We start from the raw sequence: 25,931 nt of genomic DNA, 5'->3' as shown, positions 1-25,931 counted from the left end.
GACTTTATTGACAGAGTCGTCATGCTGTCCTTAGAGATCAGCTAGGCAGTACGCTAGGTTGTTAGGCTCTCTGTGAGCCTCCTTGATTACTGCCTTTACAGTAGGGGAGTGTTGTTAGGCCTCCTCTCTTTATACAGAGAGTCACTCTTTCAGGCCCCTGCTCCCAAGAGCTCCGCTGAATAGCGGGTATGAGTTCCTCCTTGGTAAGTTGTTCTGAGTGTAGCACGCCTCTGTACCCAGAGTTCGGCAGGCAGTAGTGCTGTGTTTGGGCTCTTTGCAAGCCTTCTTGGCCACTGCTTTCAAAAGGAAGTTGGTTGTGAATATGTTGTCTCACGCCAGATAGATTATTAAGAAGTAGGCTCTCAGTGAGCCTCCTTAGTTTCTATGGAGCATGGTGTTTTTGCTTAGGACATTGCTAGGCCTCCTCTCGTTTTAGAGAGTTGTCAGGTTAAGGCCTTCGTCCGCAGAGCTCCTACACACAGTGGTGCTGAGTTGTCAGGCTTTTGAGCCTCCTTGGCCACTGCCTTTAGGAAGCGCCATGGGGCGGCAGTGCCGTCTCAAGCCCTTGGACCGAGCGAAGCGAGACCTGAGTGTAGGAAACCAGTGCGTAAAATGCGGTTTTCCATCCTGGGGTTTAGCCTCCACTCTTTTGAGCTTCACCTACATACGGTATGAATTGATTAGGCTCCTCATTATGAGAAGGCCCCTGCTTTTTAGTAGGCAGTGTTGTCAAGTCGTTAGGCTCCCTTTAATCCTCCTTGGATACTGCTTTTAAAAAAGATATTCTGAGTTGTTGGCTCGTTTTAAGCCTCCTTGGAGCTGCCTGGGTATAGAATGTAGTTAGGCCTCATCTCTTTTTTGAGAGTCAGCATATTGAGGCCTCCTTTTTTTTTTTTTTTTTTTTTTACCAGATTTGGGCAGTAGTGCTGAGATGTAGGCTCCCCTGAGCTCCATTTGTTATTTTAGTGTCAAGTTGCTATGCATTTTTTAGGCCTCCCTGACATGCACTGGATGTAACTAGGCCTCCTAGCTCATTATCTTAAGGCCTCTATCATCCGAGCTCAGCCTGGGTCTAAGCTGTTAGGCTCTCTGTAAGCCTCCTTGGTCACTGCTCTTGAACCAGAGCATTGTTAGGTCTTCTCTCACTTAAGAGAGTCATTCTATTAGAGGCCTCCGCTCCTCTGAGCTCCTCCCATTAATGTGGTAGGCTGCTAGCCCTGTTATTTAGCTTCCTTGACAGAGGTAGGACGTACTGTATACATCCTATGAGCTCAGACATAGGCTAAGTGGTTAGGATCTCTGTGAGCCTCCTTGGCTACTGCGCTGATAGGCCTCCTCTTGCTAGAGAGAGTTATTTTTATTGAGGCCTCCGCTCTCTTGAGCTCTGCTACGATAACAATTGCAAGTGGTAGGCTCTCTGTGAGTCTCCTTGCAAGATATACTGAGCGAAGGGCATTGTTAGGTCTCCTCTTGATTTAGATAGTCGTAATACTGAGACCTACTTAGTTCAGCCAATAGGGCACTCATCCCTTCAGCGTGAGTATGCCGTTCCCCATAACGACCCCTAGGGGACACAGCATGAGTTTCCTATTGAAAGGGAACGTCTCAGGGAACCATGGTTAAAACGATATGGAACGAGACACTGCGTCCCTTTGCCGTGATTCCGGTATTCCTGCACACGTCTCCTTCAGACAAGAAGTGGATGACATATTTCTCAGGTGCCCTTTTCTCCTACTCACGGTCTCACAGTGGTGATGTCATAGGCTGCCGCCTGCCAATGTCAAGTTCATTGTCGTGTTTGGACTCGTGCTTCAGACACCAGTTATGCCGGAGGCATTCCCGGAGGCATTCCCCTAGGGGACGCAACGTCTCGTTCCCTATTCTCAGGGAGCCATGGTTACATGCGTAACATGAGACTATATATATATATATATATATATATATATATATATATATATATATATATATATATATATATATATATATATATATTATGGACACTCTTATACAGCGACCTACAAGTTTGATCCAACATATCTCATAAATGGTTTTGCAGATTACGCTAATGAATTGTAGCAATACAGTCCTCATATTTTTTTGAAAGCTCAGATTCACCTGAGACTGTAGAGCAGGGGATGGGTTTGGGACTCTTGCTCTGGATGGTAGCACAGGAAGGGGTGTAGAAGTTTGTACTTTCCGCCTGGGCTCGACCCTTTGTTCCGACAGGCTGAATAATCACCTTATACTTGCAAGAGAACTGAAGACCAGGAAGGCTAGCAAAATTCTCCTGTTCAGTGATATGAAAAAAAAAAATATTCTTTGGTCCAACTCCACTGAAAAGAATTCAAGGAGAAATATGATGACTGATCACCTATCAACACATCCAGCATAGCTGTGGGCCTCAATGGGAAAATCTATAGTTCATGTTTTCTATATGTCAAGAAAGATTAATTTTCATGCTGAAAAAATACATTTTCTCCTTTGAGTGTGTCATAGATTTTAACAAAGTTTCTTACTTTGAAAAATACACAATCACATTGATGAAAATCTAAATATTAAAGATGTTTAAAAGAATACTTAGTCTCATATTTCTCTGCAATTTAGTAAATAAATCTTTCTGGAATTTGGATGTGCCTCAAAATGGCGAGTTATCTGCCATGAATGATCAATGAACACCACACAAACTATCTCCCCGGAAATTCATCTTATGTATGAGCTGTCAGAATGTGACCTCGCACCTGTAGGGAGGATGGAAGACACATTCCTGACTGGTTACCTGGGTGATGAGCTTCTCCTGGGATCTGGATCCATTGTGACTGCAGAATTCCGGAGACCACTGCACACGGTAACGATTCACAGTGGGATCTGAAAAGGAGAGACAGATAAATGCCAGATTCCGAAATGTGATTATGGAGCACTTTTAGTGGGGGAAGGGAAGTTTTTGTTAGTTTGCTCCACTCACGTATGCTGTTCCAGACCGGCTTCCAGTCTGTGCTTTGCTTGGTGACACACCTTGATGCTTTGCTTTCGTTTGGAACTATTTCTATGGGTTGGCTGAGAAGGATTACAGTATATGAACTAACTGGCCAAATTTTGTCTGAAAAATAAGTTATTTGTTATTAATTTTTTTATGTTATACTATTTATTTGTTACTATTTTATATCTCAGCAATTTCACACATCCAATTGTTCTAGTGTGTACTGAATATCAGCGCTGTTTCTTGTATGATACTGTCGTTCATGCAACAATTAAAAATAACGTAATTAGCATCCCCATGTCATTCCAAAAATGTATGCATTTCTTTCTATTGTTGAACACAAAAATATATATTTTCTTTTTTGTTCATGTGTGTTGTGTTGTCCATACAAATAATAATAATAATACAGTGTTTTTAGCTTTCATTGTTTTGAATATCTCCAAAATATCTTCTTTTGTGTAAAAAGAAAAAAAAACGACTTTTAGTTTGGAACAACATAGTGAGTAATGAGTAGTGAGTGATGTCAGAATTTTCATTTTCATTCACTGGTAATCATCAGTAATGATCTATTTAGACCTTACAAGTAATCAGTGCTCAGTAATACGCCCAGTAGAAATTCATGCTTGCTATGCATCCAGAAAATATGCAAAACCAAGCAAAATATGCAAAGCAAAGCAATCTTGATAATGTGCCTGACAGATTAGTATGAGGTAAATCTGTGGGACATCCATTAGAGAGATTAAGGGATTTGACATGTGGCCAGTGTGAGTCTTAAGTTATTGAAATAAATAAAATAAAAACATCCTTGGTCAAGGAGAAGATTTCAAGCAACATTTTGCATGGCTTGGTATGAATTAAATGTTTTCGTTTCTATGACAGTTTTCATTTTTGAGTTTAATGTAGGATTAACTCATCACTCACTGACAGAACGAAACAGTTTAAATGTAATGCGAAGTTAGGCCGAGACATGCCTCGTCAGCTCATGTTAGCACACAAACAGGTCCTCACTTACTTCAGTAGTTCTTATCTCTTCCCAAACAAAGAGTTATTGTTCTTCATTTAATTACACATATTCTGATTCTTAACTCTTTAATAAGCACAATGTTTACATAATTACAAAACATAGCTGTGAGAAAAAGAAAGACATCCAGCACAGAACAGGACTGTTTCCCAGATAAAAGACATGGTATATTGCATCTGTCATACCTTTCTTTTTCCAGTAAACCCGGACCTGAAGCTGTCCATCTTGATAGAATGGAGTGCCCACGTCTAATATATCTGACTGGGGTTTTATAAAGACCGTGCTGACTGTGGGTTCCAAATCTGAATGACATCAAATATGGAGGAAAAGTATAACATTACAAATTCAAACCATTTACAGCTGTTTTCACTGTATTTCACAACACCCAAATGAGTGCTGTTATGTATCAAGTACAAATGTACAGCAATTAAATAGTTTTGTACCAGATTGTCTTTGGCTTGTAGTAAACTGAAGAATGGCCTTGGAGCTCTTGATGGGGACCTGACCCCAGTATGAAACTGCCTGCAACTCCACAGTGTAACTCCTGTTCTCTCCCAAGTCATCCAGCTCAGCATAGGTAGAGTCCTACACACACACACACACAAAACCCACAGGGATGCATTTGAAAAGTCACACAAAAAGAAAAGAAAAAGAAAAAAGCAATGAACAATGTACCTATATGAAAATAGAAGGTAAGCCCATGTGCAATTTTTAACTACCCAGTAATCCAGAGGTGTCAAACTCATTTTACGTCGAAGTTCGAGGGTCATACAAAACGTCACCTTATGCACGCCAGCCAAAAATATTTTATTTGTTAAACCTTGAAGAAGCCTAATCACAAAAAGAGCATATGTGCTTTTGGACATAACCCAGAATCAAATTTAGCTGCTTTATTAACCAATATTGGGAGCAATTTACTGATTTCAGTCACCAGAGACCTTGAGTTTACTTTGCACATGAAATAATTAGGGAATATTAATCAAATTAAAAAAAGAGAAACCCACTCATTGGTCTGACCTGGATAACTTAAGTAGATTTAATAAGCCTCTGGAAGCATAACTGAACATGAACATGAAAATGAAGTTAGGCCATCACTTCTAAAAAGAACCATTATTTATCTTAGTGTGAAGAACATTTTAATGAACTTTTTTCTACTATAAAGAACCTTTTTTGCAACGGATAGGTACTGTGGACGTTAAAGGTTAGATGTCAATAAAGAGTGTTGGGGTCATTTCAATTTACGGCATCAGCATCAAATCAGTATTAGTGCATTATATGTATCTATCATTTTTTGCCACTAAAAATCTTTCATATATGGTCCATTGTTGCTGTGAGCATCTATGACAAACGTCAAAGTGGGAAAATTAATTGGGTTGCCCTGGGAAAGAGTCACTCATAGATTTAGTTTCAACAAGATTCTGAAGTGCTGAATGCCATTCATAATTAAATATGAAAACTACAAGCTATCATTCAAAGGTTTGTGGATAGAAGTCTGTTTTTTTTTAAATAAATGAGTACTTTTAGTGAGCAAATCTGCAATAAATTGATCAAAAGTGACAGTAAAGACTGGTACACTGATACAAAACATGTCACAATAGTATACTGTATTTTTGATCAAATAAATGCAGCTTTGGTGAACATCCTCTCCTGTGTGAAGAATCCTCTTTCAAAATATTTTTTTAACAATTGTACCAACCCCGTAGTGTATAATATACAACGGCTGTAGATAATAAAATATTATAGAAATATCATACCAATAAAATAAATGAATACAAATGTTTTCAGCATAATTCAGTTGCAAGTTTTCTCCAAAATATCCCACAAGCCATATTAGATTCCCCTGCTTTAATCCAATAACATGTGATCTGATATTGTAGCTGAATCACGTTAATAAAAAAAAACTACTATTAAATCACATAAATCATAGTAATAGAGAATGCCAAATTCAGTGTTATCAGAATTTTTATGCAGATTGTGCTCTTATAATCTTATAATCATTGTGCATAAGAGTAATCTGTTTAAAATCAATCTGAAGAAGTAATCTGTTTAAAATCAATCTAAAGAAGTAATCTGTTTAAAATCAATTTCCCCAGTTTTCTGTGGAAAGTGTCCCTCAGTTGACAAAGCCTTCGAAAATATAAAGGCACAACTGCCATCTCTTGGATTCCTAAAGCAGGAAAAAATAAACTCTTCAACATGATCTCATTCAAAGAAAAACAATTCAGCTGTTATTGAGAGATTTCCTTTTCTCAAGACAACTAGAATTGATATGCTGTTTTTGGCTGTATATCAAATGGCACCCAGAAATGTTTGCATTTGCCAAGAGCGGTGATGCAATGCTGTACCACCCTAGTTTGGTGTCTGAAGCCTTCAAATTTAGGGCTTGGTGCGATCAAAGGCCCAATCCTGAGTTGTTTATCTTGCACTTATTTGCACTAAGATATCTAATTTGTTGTGGCTTGCTGAAATAAGGGGCTGGGAAGCTTAACCCTTGAGGGGTTTGGGAACAATCCAGTGTATGAGAAAATTAAATAGTGAAAGACTGAGAGAAAAAGAGAATGTGCAGAGGCATGGGCAAGTCAGAATTACCCCATTTGCAGTCTGTCTCCTTTTGAGTTTGGGTGGCATTGTGTGGTCAGACCAGCTCCAGGAGAGTTTGTAATGGTTAACAGGAATGTCTAAATCTGCAGACATACTCCAGCTGAGGCGGACAGACACAGAGCGTTCTGCACCAAAGGTCATGTCGCTGACATGAAGTTCAGATGGAGCCGGGGGAGGGGCAGGATCTGAGATGGGGTGAAATAAAGAAATAAAACATACAGTACAAAAACAGTACAGTATAGACATTTCGGATAATAATGTCTAATCTAAATAATATGAGAAAGAATAATAAATGCTATTACTATTATTATTATTCTCCTAAAATCCCCATTAGAATCCCCATTAGATTACAGTCTCTTGATCCAACCTTTAGAGGATCTGAAGTGTCTGCTGGGGGTGGTGTATCCTCTTGTTCCATGAACATTGACTGCTGCCACTCTGAACTGGTACCAGCGACCGGGTCGAATGTCTATCAACCACACACGCTCTTCTGATGTCTACAGTACAGAAACACAGATGAATGAGCGTAGGAGTGAGCATATAAATCACTGAAGGGAGTCAAGGAAGAATTACTGACTGAACATATCATACTTCAAGGATCCCAAATGAAGTTAATCATTTCATTTTATGTCTGGCCTACATCATATTAATGTATTTAAAAACTTTGTTATGATGTTTATGGTTGCAAATATTATTATATTACAGTAGTCAACATTTGAAGTGGATTAAAACCTTTCATTAAAGTTATACATGAATTTTGAACAATACCCGTTCTTGTCTTAGGACAACTTTGATTAACTTTTTTGATCCACTTCAAATGTTGAGTACATTCTATTCTATTCTATTCTATTCTATTCTATTCTATTCTATTCTATTCTATTCTATTCTATTCTATTATATTATATTATATTATATTATATTATATTATTTCACACTTACCCGTGCCACCACTTGCCACTCAGTGGCTCCATCCTCACTGGGGTGGATGCCATAGTTCCACCTCCTCTGCAGAACGTTTAGCACCGGCTCCGCTGACACATTAAACTTGGAGGACCAGCGCACTTCCAGCACACCAGACTCCAGCTCCTCAAAGACCAGCTCCTTCCTGGGCTTTAGAGGAGCACCTGAAGATCAAGAGAACAGAATAGAATAGAAATCTAAAATTAAGAGAACAATCTGGATATGTCTTTGTTCTATAGTTCTATAGTAGTCTATCAAGTATAATGTATTATTCATACTTGCTTTAGTTTTCAGAACAAATATGCTGTACTCTATGATTGTTGTATTCTATTGTATTTTATAAATTAAAAGTATTAAAAATTAAAAAGCAGCAGTTAAGATTTCCCCTATATTAGTTCTTAACCTTTTTTACTCCAATGCCCCCCTTTGTCCAACACAATATTTGAAGGCTCTCCTATCTAAACTGATAATGGTACTTCTGGTACTTCTGTTGTAATAAAAATAAAATAAAAAATAAAAAATATATATAATGTCAGGTTAACATCTTTATTTGTAATGTTTTTATTTATTTTTATTGTTTTTATTAAAGTCCGCGTGAACCGGAAGTTGCAAACGACTTTTCTCCAGTGTTGTGACGTATTTCCCAGTGAAAAGGAATATTGAACAGAGGGCAGGGTTTTACTCTAGCGCTCCTCCTCTCCATCTCTGCTCATAACAGACTAACGGTTTGAGGGGAGTGGTTAAGCGTTTCCCAAACCAAGCCGTCAAACCTGCGTCATCAGGGAAGGTCCTCCAATGCAGAGGGGAGGGGCATTTTCAGATTTTGATTAAAGATTACGAAGCCAAAATTTTTTTTTGTGTGGATTGACTTGCATGGATGAATTGTTCACCACAAAACGATCAATTTAGGCAAACAAAGTAAATATGGTCAATTTTGATTTCATGTGGACTTTAAGATTAATATAATATAACTACATTTAAATCATATTAAGACTTACTGGGGCCCCCCAGGAAGTTTGGTGAGGCCCCTTAGTGGGCCCTGGACCCCTGGTTGAGAACCACTGCCCTATATGAATGATGAAGTCAAAATAGATTTTGAACTATTTGAGTGGTTTTTAATTAATAAGCTAGGCGTTCCAGGTGAAAGGGTTAAAATGAAAAAAGGTACAGTTATCAGTTGGTCTCGACCACAGCTGAGGTTAAAAATGAATTGGTAACTGGGTTAAACCAGCTGTTTACCATCAGGCTCAGTAGCAGTTCTTACCCCTGTAGAGGTTCTTAGGTGACTGGCATGTGTGTCCACAGCCGTTTGGGCAGCATTTCTTCTGGGCTGAACACTCTCCATCTTCCTCACATCCTTCCACACAGGCAGCTGCAAACCCGCTGGCTCTTTCTGGTGGTGGACAGTCACCCTGTTTCACCACCATCACTGATCGCAGGAACTCACAGCTCGTCACACACTCCCCATGACGCTTGGGAAACGCATGCTGAGGAGATGTCATAGTGTACAGGACCAAAGTTTAACACCTGTAACTCATAGATTCTAACAATTCATTTATGTGGCATTAATTTGTCAATGGATTTTTAAAACACACGTTTGGTCTCATTCTCTAACCATTTGAAACGTTGATTTTTGAAATGTTGCACTTTATACACAAAAATGTTTATATAATAGTTAAATAAATCATGGAAAAATTATAAATTCATGAAAAAATGTTCATCCATCCATCCAAACCCCTTGTCCTTTGTAGGGCAGGGATTATGGAGCCTATCCCAGATTATATTAGAAATGTAATTATTGACAATTATATTACTGAAAATGTAATAATTATGTGACCATACTATAAGTTTTATTTATTTCAGGGAAATAATATGATCTAGGATAAGTTCTGCATAAAACTGTATGGGCCCTATTTTAATGATCTGAAACGCAAGTATCAAGCGCGAAACGCAAGTAACTTTGTGGGCGGGTCTTGGGTGCTGTTGCTATTATACCGGCGGGATAAATGACTCTTGCGCCCGACACAAATCTAAAATGGGTTGGTCTGAAGTAGCTTCATTATTCATAGGTGTGGTTTGGGCGTAACGTGAAATAAACCAATCACAGCGTCATCTCACATTCCCTTTAAGAGCAGACGCCAGATTTGCCAGACGCAGACGCAGGATTTGCCAGACGCACACCAGGAGCGATTCACAGCCGAGGAGACCGACGTTCTCGTCAGGGCTGTGAATGAAAGAGAAGTGACACTATATGGGGATGGGAGAAACCCACCCAAATTAGCTTCGGTTAAACATGCATATAATAATTTTGGTAAATGTGTAAGCTAGATTTATGCCTAATTTTTCACATCTTCGTGGACACCTCATTGATTTCCCTCATGTGGAATATTTTTCCTTGTAATTATGTATGGTTTGCAAAAATGACAACTGCTGTGTCTGTGTGTAGATGAGAGAAGCAAAGTGTATGCGCGTTGTGCACACGCTACATTATGGCCAAGCATGTGCCCTTAAAGGGGAAATGAAACAGTCAATCAAGTTTACATGATTTACAAGATGGATTACCACTATAATCAACAATTATATAAGAAACATGACAAATGTAAACATATAAAAGAAATAAAAGAAAAAACGTTATATCTTTCGCGGCCAGGGCGCCACCATTGTGCAGTATTCTAACATGTGACGTCACGGGGTTGGTTGGCTTTAATAAACCTGGCTGAATGTAGGAATATCCCGACATCAAACTGTCTACACCACGGAGTTTTGACCGCAAATAACTAACAACGTCTAACGTTATCCCAAACCACCACCGGCTGTTCGACATAACATCGGAACTTACCGCGGCGCCCTGGCCGCGAAAGATATAACGTTTTTTCTTTTTTTTCTTTTATATGTTTACATTTGTCAAGTTTCTTATATAATTGTTGATTATAGTGGAAATCCATCTTGTAAATCATGTAAACTTGATTGACTGCTTCATTTCCCCTTTAAAATAGCATCTGAATAATGCGCCACTGACTTTAGACTAGGTTTTTCCAGGTCTGTGGCGGAATTGTTTTCTCGGACTGCAAAATAGCACCAGGGAACGTTTGCGCCGGAAAACACCTCCTCTTATTGCTGAACCGCCCCCAGGAGGGCAAGTTCATTCCCTAATTTACCGTCTGTGGAGGGAAAAGTCCGCTGTGCGTCGGGTGCAAAATAGGAATGATACATACGTCGGTGTACAAAGTCAATTATGCTGGGTGCAAGATAGGGCCCTATATGTTCATGTGTAGTTTAAGCCTATATGAAAGGTGTATATTGTTTTTCAGCTGGCTTCAGAGAATGGCTTCTATGTTCAAAACAAGATGATTATAACATTTCACATTTACGTGAGTTGTGAATGATTTAATGTTTCTTACTCTTATATAAGTCTAAAATGATTGATGAAGGTCCTGATCAGTGCTGGCAAATGAAAGAACGATATTCATTGTTTTAAATCCCCATTGCCCTCAACATTGCATTTATAGCCAAAGAAACAGGAAAAGCTAGATGTTACTAGGCCAAGAGTTTTAAAATGTAGAGAATCCACAGAAACAGGATTCAAGACCAAATGGAAATGTTCAAAGAGATTCTAAGACTGTTTAAAAAGAAGATCAGAGCAGAACATTATCATTTTGAACAATAGTAGACCACATATATGGTAGCCAAGTCTGTCAAGAAAAACAATGGAGGATTAATATTTGGAAAACCAGAACATCAAGGTCAGCCATTTTGTATTAGATTTTCTTTCTTGTAAAGAACACATCCCAGAAACTACTAGATCTGTTAAGAATGCTGCGGTCTGTACCTCACATAAATCTCGACAAGGTCCATCTTTCAACTCCCAGGAGTCTTTGCATGGCTCCAGGCACTGTGAACAGACAGCAGAAGTTTTAGTATCAGCAAGCAGTCTCAAATGACTCTGGTATCTTTCTTCTTCGTTTTTTTTTTTTTTTTAAATCACAGCCAAATATGTTCAAGTCAGAGTTGGGATGTTACAATATACAGATATTAATGATTCATATTAAAAAAAAATACTGATATCATGTTATAACTATACTATGTTAGTAACTTTATTAGTTCAAAATTAACAAGTGAATACATCACAAAACCTTACAAACCGTGCTTTTGTCTTACCCTAAATTACAATGATAAGCCTATAATAATTATTTATATTTTAGAGTTGTCGGGACAGATTTCCAGAGAAACTGTGCGTGTTTTTACAGCATATCCCTTAATAAAGGAAAGAAGACCTTGCTACTTCTATATGAAGTTGAAGTAGATTGAAGCTACAACAACTGTACCTCAAAATGGAAGAGTTTGCAAGCAAAAACACTGTCACAACATTTCCTGTGCACTGACTAGATTCACAAAACAATTATTATGTTAATAACAATGCCAATTTCTAACCAGTTACTACTCTAACTGGTAAACTCTAACTGCTAACTGGCCTAAAAATAGATTTGCCAAGATAAAGTTTTCACCATTATCTGATATGAAAAGCAATCATTATGCCTAGTGTCAGTGTTGCCAATCTTTTTTAACATTGTTTTAAAACAATTGATTTCAATGAGTCATAAGCTACTTAACGGCTCATAAGAGAATTTTCAGATATCCACCATTCGTATTTGGGAGAGTAGATAGTGATGCAGTTAGTGACATTCACACTTATACAGTAAGACACACATCTGTAACAATGGGCACAGCTGTGCACCTCAAACCATGAGATTCATCTACGCAGAATAAAGGAGCTAAAGCACAACTCACAAAATTACCAAAACAATGTAGTTTTTTGCTTCAACCATTAGAAGGCTAAAAGTTACCTAATGTATCTTTAATGCTACACATACAATATTATTATAAATAATCTAGCCCAGGTAACTATCTGGTTTACAATCCAACATAGAAGGTTCATCTTAACGCTGGTTGCCACCTGTCATAAAAAATTAATAAATAAAAACACTAAATGATTAGCCAGTATGTTAGACACGCCATTCTGCAGCAAGTGCAGATAAGCAGTAAGATCTTTTTATATACGTTTTACGGTAACAGTACATACAGTATGTAAAAGATTCTCTCTTCACCTCCCTAAAATAATTTTAAAAATGTGATTCATTGGCCAAAAAAATTAAAAGTGACACTAAACAAAGTTAAAAATGTATTTGACTGATAGCATTTAAAAAAAAATGTCTATAGATATAGTCTCGGGTTACATTTGTAACCCCTGTTCTCTGAGAAGGGATTGAAACGCTGCATCCGTGATGACATTTTGGGGAATGCCCTGAGCGTGAAAGCGCCTGAAGCACGTGTGAAACTAGTCCAATCTTGTTGATTGGACTGTGAGGACGTGGCATGTGATGGCATACACGGAAGCTACAAAGGGCACACAACAGAGTTAGCTTCTGATAGGTTGAAGCAAGTCGCTCCAAGGCATGCGGAGGTGTGGCAAAGGGATGCAAACCCTTTCAAGGGAACTTGCACTCCGTTGGTGATGACACTTTGGGGAACGAGTACCCACTTTGCCACACCAACACATGCCTGTCCTAGTGTGAAACTGTCCAGGCACAATTTAGGACGAGAGAACTCATGTGTCCAGCGTGGAAGGAAGGTGCAGACTATAGAACCTCATTAAAAAGTATGCGGGGAGCCCAGCCTGCAGCATCACATATCTCTTGAAGGAAGGCCCCAAAAGAAGGGCTTTAGAAGATGCCACGCTTCTTAAGCCCTTAAGGCCAGAGGGGAAGGCAAACCATGCACCTGGTAAGCCAGAGAGACAGCCTGAATGATCCAATTGCTGATCGTTTTCTTAGAGGCCGGGGATCCCTTCCTGGCCGACCCAATACATATTAACAATTAGTCTGACTTCCTCCACTGAGAAGACTTCTGAACATAAAACTCTAGAGCTCTGACAGGGCAGTGTAAATGAAGTCTCTCCTCTTCCACCGACACATATGGTGGAGGATGGAAAGCCTGAAGAACCGTAGAGTGAGCCACATTAGATGTGGATGGGGTAAGACTAGCAGAGAAGAGACCTTGGAGGAACTCCAGCACTGAAGCCACCAGGCAGTTAACTGGGTCAAACCCACGCTTTCTACACCAAACAGTGAAAACATTCCATTTTAGGCCATACAGTCTCCTCGTGGTTGGAGCTCTGGAGTTGAGTATAGTCTCGAGCCCCCGACCTGAGAAAGTAGGTCTCTCCTGAGGGGAATCTCCCACGGAGGGCCTGCCAGGAGTGATATGATGTCGGAGAACCACACTTGGGCCAGCCAGAACAGGGCTACTAAGAGTAGACTGAACCCGTTCCAACGGACCCTCTCCAGAACTACCGGGAGCAGAGCGGTCGGGGGATATGCGTACAGTCGCAGCCTCGGCCACACCTACACCACAGCAGCCCCAGATGACCTGGATGAGAGAGGGAAAACCATGAACAAATCCACTTCCACTGGGCCGAATCTCTCGCAAATCGACTTCACCGTCTCACGGGCTTCTGCGTCGCGATCGGGAGCATCGAAGCTGCCCGATGAGGACTGAGAGACTGCCAAAGTGTCGAGTGCCTCTGCTAGCTCCATCTGCGATCCCCACGACCTGAGATGCCGCGCCGCCTCAGATGTGGATGCAGGCCTGGCCAGAAGCTAACTCTGTAGCCCTTTGTAGCTTCCGTGTATGCTTTCACATGCCACGTCATGACGCCGAACCATTAAGATTGGACTAGTTTCACACATGCTTCAGACGCTTTCATACAGCACAAGTTCCCTCGAAAGGGAGCTCGATATTATCATTATTGTCAATTATTTATGCTACAATACTTGTTTAGTGAAAATCTGATATAATGACAGCCCTAGTTTTGAATAGTTTGTTTCAGCTGATCTGTCAGCAGAGTCTGTCATTACCTTCACTGCAACTTGGAAAAGTCAGCGGAGAGATCCCTGAATGTATTCTGATCACTGACATTTGCATTCAGCACTTAAATCACATGCCAAAATTCTTTCCTTTTATTGTCTACACCTGACTCTCTCCCTGGCTCTTTATCTTCGTTCACTCGCTCTCTCATCTTCTATTCTCCTTTCCTTAAAATTGACACTTCAATTCCTTGCATGAGTGAGCGTGGCTGCCTCTGGGGAATTCGCATTTCCAATTTCATGCCATGATGAGACACAGCGGTCATGGTGCTGGGGCTAAACATTGCTCTGCAGGAGTATGCTGGGAAGAGATGTGAACATTACACATTATGCTGATCTAGGAGCTGTCTTTACTCCAATGGTCCCATTTTCAGAACAGCATGAATGGACCTTTACCACCAGCTTGGGAAAAACGTACACTTCCTTCAGAAGGAAAGATTCTGCAGACGTCAGTTAGAAAGTTTCGCATTAAAATGCTTGTTAATCCAGGGATTTAGTATCAGGAGGAAACGATAAGGTTGAGGCGCATTTCCGTTAGTGTGTGTGTGCGCGTGTGTGTGTGCATGTTTGTGTGAATTGTTAATATATGTGTGTTTGTGTTGGGGAAACTGAGGTTATCCTGGGGCAATGTTTCTGAGTAAGAATGAGAGTGGGAAACACATTTATCTGGGAGGGCAGTAAAAATGCACACCTTTTAAAGACGGCGCGGGCTTGGGGTGGTGCAGTCGTCGGAAACTATGAATAATGGAAGAGGCACAGGGGCAGTTAGAGGCGGCAGAGGAGGCAGTTTTATGGAGCTCAGAATGGCCAGAGCCCTGCTGAGATCGCCTGAAGCTTGTGTGCTCTAACACACGAAATGCTCTCTCAGAGTCGCATGTGCAGCTGAGAGAATTATGCTTTGCCTGCTTCTATTTCCCATGCACGAAAATATCAACTCATCATGCACACTACATTATGCCATATTTAATAAAACAAGCATTGTATAATTGAAGATTAATTAACTTACGATACAGTTTGTACAGTACTAAAGTTTACTGTTCATCATTTGCAATAGGTGTAGTAGGCCTACATGAAGAAATTTGTATTAAATGACTGGTGAATAAACTGCATTAGTGTGTCCAGATCTATTAATAAATGTATTGTTTCCTTACTGAAGAATATTGCAACATTGACACTGTTTCCCCAGTTCACTGTAAAGCTTCTTTGAAACAATCTATATTATATAAAGCGCATGTGTAAATACATGTGACTATTTATTTATTTACTTACATACTTCCATATTTATTTATTTATCCTTCCCTCATGACTTCCTTCTTAATTTCATAATTAAGCATAATGCCTTCATTGAAAAGAAAACTTAATTAAATAGTATAGCATATTGTTTTATTATTACTTCTTAGAAACATTTTTAATAAAACTGCTTCACTGCTTAATATTAAAAGACTTTGTCTGCCAAATCAAGGTCATGTTGAGCGACTGACAAAGTCGTGTGGTACAACCAGGAAAACCATTTGCAGGAAAAATAAATAAAACAGAAAATGATATTTGTTCCAAGGCCAGTAATTCCCTTAAAATATCAAAAAACATAATGATATTTATTTATTAATACTTATCTACAAATGTATACCTATTTGTAAAAAAATATACTTTTTAATTTTTTATTTTATTTTCAAAACAAAATAAAAATAATTTTTAGGATGTGTACATTCACTTTATTACCTTTTTACATTTTACTTGAAGGTTACACAACGTTAAATCTTTTGAGTCATTAAATGAAAACTTTTGATGCAAATGGTATAAAAGTTTTTCAAAATGCTTCCTTTTCTTTATTGTAGACTCGTTTTCATGGACACATTATTTGTCCTTGACCCACACATAAATGATTAACATAATTATTAACTTTGGCATTCATTATTTTCTATCAGATTTAGTCTTAAAACAAATAATACCCTTAAAAATTGGAGAGTCTTACCTTGATTATGCAGCATTATATGTGATAGATGTGATATATGATGCAGTCTATTGATAAACACCCATGTCTCCTCGCTCAATACTCTGCAGGTAATGCATTTTTGTGTAATGCTGAAGTCGATGCAGGGAAATGACCTCCTACCCACATATTTTATAATTGATCATGATCAGATATTATTCATATCTCATATGAGAAGTAGATTCATTGGCCTCTTTATACATTTTCACTCAGCCTCACCCTTAAACCTCAACCATTGTAAACAATAGCTTGTTTTGAGGAACGCCACATTCCCAACCTTAGTCTCATTTATCAGTCTCTTAAATACAGAACTCAATGGCCCTTTGTGTAACGGCCCTTTATGATGCATTGCATGTTGGTGGAAAAAGCACAGCATTGATCTAAGCTATAAATCACTTAAAGTATTTCAATCCAATCGCTTTCACCTTTCTAAAGCAGCCTTTTGGCTTGTTCCAAACCCACTCCGCTTTTGTCCGTGAGGCACCTGTAATCTCCATGAAAGCGCTCTCTCCCAGTGTCTTTATTATACCCCAGCGCCAGTTAGTTTTCCGCCCCATTTCAGTCTCAAATCAAGCATTCCCTTCCACCGTACAAAATAAAGGTTATTTAAGAGCTGCGGACATGGAGATTGAGCTGAGAAGAAGCCTTGGGTGAGTTCCAGTTCAGCTAAGATGCACTGCCCTTGAACAAATAACACAAACCGGGAAACAGTTATTCAAATATTTTACTTTTTAGCATTACGTAAATAAGACCTGTTTGTTTTGAATAAAATATGAGGCCGCTCCCTCCATACACTCTTAAAAATAAAGGTTCTTTGATGGTTCCATAGAGAACCTTTAACATCCTTAGAACCTTTCTATTGCACAGAAAGTTCTTTATAGTGGAAAAAGGTTCTTCGGATTATTAAAATGTTCTTTACTCAAAGAAAAACTAAATCACTAAACTGATCACTAAAAGGTTCTTTGGGGAAACCAAAAATGGATATTTTATGGCATCGCTGCGAAAAAAAAAGAAGAAAAAAATCCATTTTGGAATCTTCATTTTTAATAGTGTAAGTGAGTCTGGATAATGCATGCTTTGAGTGTTAAATGCTGGGCAGAACGCAAGAATCCCACCCATGTCTGGACCCAACATTTGGACAAATTGTAGTTGCTTTAAGGAGTTTCCAAGCGTTGTTTAATCTACCACTGAGACACTCACTTTGCCAGCCTCAGCAAATTATGTAGAGCAACTGTAATTGAAATCTTGCCCATGTCATGAAAATTGCTGGCACTCTCGGTTTTGCAATTGCATTGGTGCCACAGCACTAATACTTGAACCAGCAATTAAACTGGAGGCTAAGAGAACTGTCAAGGCACACTAATTATTTTGCTGGCATTTGAATATCAAATGCCTAAAGGCCATGTGCTGCAGAAGCATAATAATATTCAAGAGCAGATCTTTGATTTGAGGGCCGTCTGTGTACTTTAACATTTTTGTAGACGTTGTTCGAAAACTGAGGAATTGGTGTAGTTTTATCATGCTAATCGCTTTGAAGAGTACTTCAGTGAAGAGCTTTCCAAGTGCTGTCTGAGTATAGTTATTATGAATCAAAAAGTGCCGATGAGCGGAGGCCACTGGGTTAACAGTCAATTTGAGGCAAACAGCCTAAACAAGAAGCATCAAGTTAAAAGCCTTTGGAAGCTAACTAGCTTCAGAGCAGGAACATCTAAAGCCTGGGACAAACCAAGCCGACTTCAAAGAACTAGCGAAGACGAAAACCAACGGTGTTGTCGCCTTGTGTCGGCTGCGTCTGGACCAAAAAGCTGTGCTTGAACACACAGCACAGACTACAGCCGACTGCAAACTAGCATGTACGTTCTGCGCCTGCATGTAAGGAATTAACTGTCTATATAAGCCGGTATCAATAGTCTATTTTCATCTATTCAAAAGGAGAAACCGAAACAAGTACATACAAGATATATGCAGATATACAAAACTTAAAGGGATAGTTCACTTTGAAATAAAATTTTGGTATGTTTTAGCTTACCTCAAGGGCATCCAAGATGTAGGTGTCTTTTTTTCCGCAATAGTTTCAATTTTGATATTTTTAGGTCAAACCGTTCTTGTCTGTCACAGAGTCCAAATTAAAACAGTTCCCCATCGTGTAAGTACACATTGATGGCCTAAGACACGAAACGAGCGGTTTGTGTGAGAAAACGAACCGTATTTATATCGTTTTTAACTCTTATACACAGCCACGTCCAAGTGATCTGAGGGCGCGCGCGCATCCTGGTGTGTGACGTGTACGCAGACTGGTGCATAGATATATATATACCCTAGATGTCGCCTTGTCTACGGCAGTTCATTGGAACGAATGTCTTTAAGGCGACATCAAGTGTATATATCTATGCACCAGTCTGCGCACACGTCACACACCAGGATGCGTAAGCGCCCTCAGATCACTTGGACGTGGCTGTGTATAAGAGCTAAAAACGATTAAAAATACTGTTCGTTTTCTCACACAAACCGCTCGTTTCGTGTCTTAGGCCATCAATGTATACTTACGATGGGGAATTGTTTAATTTGGACGATGGGGAATTGTTTTAATTTGGACTCTGTGCATGCTCTTTGAGACAGTGACCATAGACCTGCATTATATGACTGACAGACAAGAACAGTTTGACCCAAAAATATCAAAATTGAAACTACTGCGGAAACAAAGACACCTACATCTTGGATGCCCTTGAGGTAAGCTAAAACATACCAAAATTTAATTTCAAAGTGAACTATTCCTTTAAACAACGCAGCACTTGCTTACCATTTTGAATATCAGTTATGGTGATAACTTTCTTCATTTTAAGTGGCTCGTGTTGTTATGAAAATATTTGTGTTTTGGAGTGCTCGGGTAGGATAACATAACATTAGATCAGCCTTCTGTCTGTGGCGTCTTACTTACGTCAGACTTACTTGCTCGCTTTCATCACTTTCGCTTTAATTCTCGTGCACTGACTCCTTCATTAAACTGAACATTCAAGTTCCCACTCTCACAAACGGCCCTGACGCCGATTCAACATGCTGAATCGGGTAAGCTGTCGCCGATGTGAGCCTGACGAGAGCCTACATGTGGAACACACCGCAAAAACTAGCCCGACGGACGCTTGCAGTTATTGTGTTCCGGCCTTAAGATATTTTTAGTTCCAAGATGGCATTTTCAATCACATGTCTAGCTGGTAAACACTCTATTAGGAGTATCAATGGATGTTTGTGTGCACAAGCTGAATGCAAATGCTAGTTCTGGAATGTATGGTAAACAAGGTCAGTAAAACAAAAGCTGCAGTCTGCTTTGTGTACGTACTGTATGCAGTTATATGATATGATACAGCTCTTTAATTAGATGTGCACAATTTGTAGTGAGATTGAAGAATTGGTTACCTGAACGTGGCATGAAAGCCAACAGGAGTGAATGCAGTCTAAAATTCCAGCGCAAACCCCCGATGTTATGCAGGGAAGTCTATCTTAACCTCAGAGATCCCGGACAGTGACTGATAAACAAGTTTAGCTTTATCAAAGCTATGATTCCCATGGGCCATATTTCAACGAGAGATTACGATTATTTATTTAATCAAGGAAACAATTAATTGAGGGACTCTTTACTTTGCTTTAGACTGATGTAGATGTGTCTGCATTGTAAGGATAGGTCAGGATTAATATTTTAACCTGCAATACTTTCAAGGGGATGGATTAAATGAAGTTTGTTTTGTTTAGTTTTCTTGGGTTTTTTGGAAATGATTTTTGACAGTGTGCTTGTAATTGAACCTATACTGGACATCCAATTTTTAGCTTATATATTTGTTCAAAATTTGTGAGTTATCCTACTGAAAAGCTGCACACTCAGAAAACCCACAGACTAACTGATAATGACAATATGTAATTTTGCACATTCCTGCTACATGATGACAAGACTGCATGCATTATTTAGTTAGAGCATTACTAAATACATTATTACTGACAGAGAGTTTTAAAAGCACATTGTCCTGAAGCTTTTGGACTTCTGACTGAATGTGCATGGATCCTGTATAATGAAAAGAAAGAGTTTAAAAGGTATTGTCTTTGTTTGAAGCCAATGAAGAAACTCTCTGGAGAATGCAGTAAAAATCCATGAACCAGTTGGCCAAATGTTTTCATGGATCGTAGAAGAGAGGTCAAAACCCTGGCTGTTCCAGTGAACTCACCCCGAGGGTGATATGAAAACACGTGCTGCACCATTTCCAACCATATGCACACATACATCAATGCATTAAAGATCTCAAATCCTTAAAGCTGCCCCTCAAGCCATGAAAAGTCTGCTTAGGCGCTTAACTGTAACATGCACAATCATGAACTGTTTTGAAATATTTCAAAATGTCCAGATGTGCATTCAAGAACATTTTCTGCAAACTGTCATTGTGCGGACTGCAATAGCTGGTTGATATGTAAAGGAATGCAAGCACAGAGCATTGAAAGGAAAGCAGCCCTCTTGAACAATACATCAAAGGGAGCTTTACATAATACCACAGTGAAATGTGTGGAAAATCTGCATTGGCAACATGTCAGCTCAATTCCCCCTGTGCTACTGGCATATTATTGTTATTTAATGACTAGGCTGCTAGAGCATGTTAATGTCCTCATTAAGAAAAGTGGGTTGAGTTCTTTACTGAAATTAGCATTTTGCCTTGAAGTGAAAAAAGAAAAATAACACCGGCTGTATAATTTAATGTGAATCAAAACACATAGCCTTTCTACTCCATTTGTATCAGTCTCATTACAGATGTGACCTCTAGCTTTGCTAGTGAATCATAATCTCATTTCTGTATGACAACAAGCTAGCATGGATATAATAGTCCAAGGCGATAGCTGACAAATACAGAAGCTTTTTTACGATGATGTATGATGTCATTACGGGAGGTGCACAGGCATACCAATGCTTTCCAGTGATAGATCTGTGTTGGCTTTTATGTCAAGCTGCTGTGAAATGCTGTGTAATTTTGACAGAAATTACCTTTGCACACTGTTTATGGCTCTGACACCATCCAAGGGATCCATTACTCTGCGGACAGAAGAGACAGATGGAATTGCGTGTCAGAATGCTGTAATCACCAGTCACATCAGACAGGCTCATTTGAATCTTGTTATTTTAATGTGCCCCTGCTGAGCAGAGAGGCTTTAAAAAGGAAATTTCCTATTATGAACGCATTATTCTTTTTTAAAAACACTGCCCTGACTACGGTAATGTGAAATTGCTCATAAACCAGAACAGTCAGTCTATATCCCCTCCCTTATTAAAAAGACTAGCCAGGGCACCTGAGCACAGAAACATCAGAAATCACTCATCAGCACCTGGAATCACACAACTTGTTTGCATAGCAGATCTTGGAATGTTCCGTAGCGTGTCAGGAATCGTCACAGCGCTTTGCTTATCTGAATAACAACTAGTTGTTTTAAGCTTATGCAGGATATTTGATTGGCAGACCACAGGATAACGCCCCTGGCCAGTCTTCTGAATAATGGTTATTGAATAGCACAAAAACAAAGAAAGGGCAAAACCTTTTTGGTGCACTGTATATTTTATTGAACATGGTGGGGACTCTAAAGTAACCACAATATTATCGCTGCCAGATCTTGCAACTACGCCACTATGGGGAATAGAGCTACAAATCTATTTTGGCCTGTGGTGGGATCAATGGATCAAGCCGGCAGCATTAGCATGGTTAGTTCACATGCACGTTATGGATGTGCTCACATCAGAGCTACACAAACCTATTCTCATTACTAAAGGTATATGTATAACTGTTATTGGGTAAACAACGTATAAGAGCGTACTTGTGTTACTTTGTATTCATATTGGTCTTGTATGTTTTTTTTAATAAATATTTTTTAATATTAATATTTTCCTTACACGTTGAATACATGTGCGTGGAAACATCTTTATCTTTTGTGTTTTGTTTTGTTTTACAAAAGAGGGTTTAAAAAAAGTATTTTTAAACAATTATTATGAATCACTTCATGAATATAATTACATTTCTGGGGAAGTTGCACCACATGACATTTAACAGCCTTGTCTTTCAAATATATATAAAAAAAATCCAATTCTGAATTCTCTATGATATAATTTCCTAAGTTTCTTTTTCCTGTGTGTTTCTTCATATTGATTGGATCACAAGACTTCGTTGGTCGCTCCACATGACTTTCATTTGGCAGACACATTTTATATGATGTCCTTTTTCCCTTTAATTGATCTTTCACTTTTTATGATATCAGGACAGCTGTATAACCCTGAAATGTTTGTCCCCCTAAAAAATATTTTTTTATGTCCCCCTAAAAATAATAATGATAATAATAATAATAAATATTCAAGTGTATTCTTTTTTATTGTTTTATTGATTATTTGAAAAAATGAATGGGGTAGAAAAAAGTGTCACATCATTAACCAATACCTAAATGTATTAAATCATTTTATACTATCCTTTTTTATATAATGAAGTAATACAACTATACTTCTAAATAACTATTGGTTCCTGGGAAAAACTTAAGACATAGTGAGGCAAAGACTGATGATCAAAGAAAACAATGGCAGTCAAACAGGATATTGAGACAGCTGAAAGATTTGTGTATTTCCCCGTAACTGTCTGCATAACGCTGACAGATCAGACGTTCTCTGAACCACATCAAATGCTCTCTAATTTCCCATAATCATTAATCATCAGTGATAGCTCCTCATAGCTCGATGTTATGCCTCGCCACAACATAACTTGACATTCAGCTCAGCCCGTCTAAATTAACCCATGACCCCGGTCTCCATTTGATACTAGAGGAAGGGGGATAATTGCCAAAATGGCTTCCCCCCTCGGGAGACAGCGTAAGTGGGCTTTAGGGATGTGGACACGAAGACAATGATCAGCAGATATGAAAAGCATTCATTCTGGTTTATTCCCTGCTCGGACATCAGAATGACAGCAGCTGTTCAGGAACACTAGCTGCTGTTTGAGTCGGAGAGCTCTGGAACACTTTGAACCCATTGTGGAATCGGTGCTGAGACAATGAAGAGCTTCTAGACCAGTGTCTAATTTGATAGCATCTCCAGATGGACAGCTTGCCGTAGAATAAAGCATTTGATAAAAGAGACTGATGTGCATAGCTTCCCTCTGCACTGATGTCTGGATTAGATAACAACAAGGCCGTCACTGTGATGAGCAGACAGGGCATTTGAAGATAATTTGAATGGGTAAATAGATCTGGATGATTTGTATTGGGGACTTTTGAATGGGCATTGGGCTTTTAATTACATGCATTGGTTCAGTGCATGTTTTCTCATGTTGATGCATTATGTCAAAAACATCTTTAAGTTGTTATTATTGTGGAATAGTATAGCTTATTCATGAAACAACAAGAAAAGAAAACCCCTTTTGATGCCGAATAATGTTTGACACTCACTAAATCATCTTTTTTTTTATATTATACATTGAACAAAATTCCTGCAGTGTTACATAATTTCTCTATCATTCCTACTAAAGGTTCGCAAAACAATTGTAAATGAATTTGGCTATCTAGCTGTCTGTTTCTGGGTCGGATGTCGGTGCAAACTCATGATAAAGATCAGGAAGGACATGAGGATGAATATAATCACGGTAACAAGGGAGTTTGTTGAAAGCAGACAAAAAGTGCAGACACACGCACAAAGATCCCCCTCCACATGCCTCTGCGCAGATACAAACACACATAAACATATAAGGCATGCACACACACATACACAGAGGAAGTCTCTAAAACACACACCCCCACCTCAAACCCTCCCATGGTCTGTCATAACCAACATAAACAGAGAAGCAAGTAACTTAAAACGTCTAATGAAAACCCCAACCGCAGTGTTGAGACTGAGGCTGGCAGAGATTTGTACAGTTGTGTCTCCAGTTTTCCAATTCTATGCATTTGTTTGTTTATAGATAGAACTCCTCTGGGTGAATGGTTAAGAAATGGATGAGCTGATGAGTGAGTTTGCTTGTGTTCACTGGAAAAGATATAGCACTAAAAAAATAATAGTCATTTAACTAACAAAAGTGTCTTTAGTTCATTTGGTAAGGTGTAGAGTGATGGTACATTTACACAAACATTTCTTTATCAAATAGAGCCACTGAATGATCTATTTGGAGTTTTAAATATTACAATTAATAAATAATGTATTATTATTATTATTATTATTATTATTAGATCAACCTATAATCGATTTGATGATATTTTTACAGAAAAAAAATGGCACCCAACAATAAAGGTTGAAAGGAAAAGTAACATAGGCTATTTCATATATTATTTGTATAATTTCTGTACTTTCACAGTCATTTATTCTCTACTCTTCCTGGCCATTTTGATGAATTTGAGACTATTTAGATCCCAAATCTACTTTGCATACATATAATGGCAATAATAATAATAATAATAAATATGCTTATTATGTTTTCATTCAATTTAACCCTGCTGGTGACTGATTCGAAAGCAGAAGAAAAACAATAGGCTAATATTACTAATACAAATAACATATGAATAACAAGCAATACAATAAAGCTAAACAACCTGTATCCGTTGTGAAAAAAAAACAAGATGTTGCTTTATAATATAAGTTTAGTTAAATGAAGTTCAATAATTTTAGTAATAATGAAGCATGCTATTTTATAAATAAGGCAGGGTAAAAGGCACTTACTCGTTTACAAGGGACTGTATGATTCAGTGCATTTGAGTAGCCTACAACACACAATAAATATTTACTTGTCAACTCTTTTCTTACTTACCTGGAAATGTCTTGGAGTGAGAGCGATGCGCGTGCTGTGAAGGCTCAGGCACCTGGCGGCGCACCTCGTACGGAAAATACTGCCAAGAGCTGAAGACGAGTCCTGCCTCCTCATTACTACAAACCCGCTGTTTAATAACAGTATAATCCCAATACACAAACCCATGAGCGCGTCGCGCATCTTGACGGACAGAAAGTGCCCTGTTGAACCGAAGAGCTTGAAAGAAAAAGTGGATGTGCGGGTGCTTGATGCAAATAATGAAAGTTCAATGAGCGCGTGTGGGCGGGGCTTCCACAGAGACGCGCGCTGCTATTGGACAGAGTTTGCGCCCGTGAGACGCGCGGGATCAGGTGCACCGAGCGCACGCAGCAGCTGTTCAGTGAAGATACACAGCTTAATGCTCTCTGCGGATTGCTCACTTCATGGCTAAACACAACACAACTGTTTGGCTGTGACATTGTTTCAGGGTAGCAATAGTGAAATAAATTAGTATTATTCATTTTAACAAATAAAACATTACATCAAACATTACATCAACTAGTTTGTTGGTTATATGTTATGTTGATTTCTCCATCTCAAATTAATAAGCATTAATAAGTTAGAGACATTTGGCATTGCTGCCATCTTTTGGTGACACATTACAAGTAGACCACAAAAT

The 25,931-nt window shown here is 38.8% G+C and overlaps 1 protein-coding gene across 2 annotated transcripts in view; it reads right to left on the bottom strand.

Annotated features, from left to right (window-relative positions):
- The window catches only part of anos1a (anosmin 1a), a 32,059-nt gene extending 6,508 nt beyond the window's left edge, over nucleotides 1-25,551 (bottom strand). For both annotated transcript variants that reach the window (XM_081360376.1, XM_081360377.1), the window contains exons 1-11: nucleotides 25,274-25,551; nucleotides 21,493-21,540; nucleotides 11,389-11,451; nucleotides 8,824-9,046; nucleotides 7,539-7,723; nucleotides 6,967-7,096; nucleotides 6,588-6,784; nucleotides 4,442-4,583; nucleotides 4,184-4,300; nucleotides 2,777-2,865; nucleotides 2,116-2,287 (exon numbers count right to left, since the gene is read on the bottom strand). In XM_081360376.1, coding sequence (XP_081216502.1) covers nucleotides 2,116-2,287; nucleotides 2,777-2,865; nucleotides 4,184-4,300; nucleotides 4,442-4,583; nucleotides 6,588-6,784; nucleotides 6,967-7,096; nucleotides 7,539-7,723; nucleotides 8,824-9,046; nucleotides 11,389-11,451; nucleotides 21,493-21,540; nucleotides 25,274-25,453 — 1,546 coding nt within the window. In that variant the 5' untranslated portion in view covers nucleotides 25,454-25,551. The remainder of the gene's footprint in view (nucleotides 1-2,115; nucleotides 2,288-2,776; nucleotides 2,866-4,183; nucleotides 4,301-4,441; nucleotides 4,584-6,587; nucleotides 6,785-6,966; nucleotides 7,097-7,538; nucleotides 7,724-8,823; nucleotides 9,047-11,388; nucleotides 11,452-21,492; nucleotides 21,541-25,273) is intronic.
- Between the last annotated feature and the right edge of the window lie 380 nt (nucleotides 25,552-25,931).

Source organism: Scardinius erythrophthalmus, assembly GCF_964197995.2.
Source record: "Scardinius erythrophthalmus genome assembly, chromosome: 3".
NCBI lineage: Eukaryota > Metazoa > Chordata > Actinopteri > Cypriniformes > Leuciscidae > Scardinius > Scardinius erythrophthalmus.
This window is presented reverse-complemented; position numbering and strand designations above follow the sequence as displayed.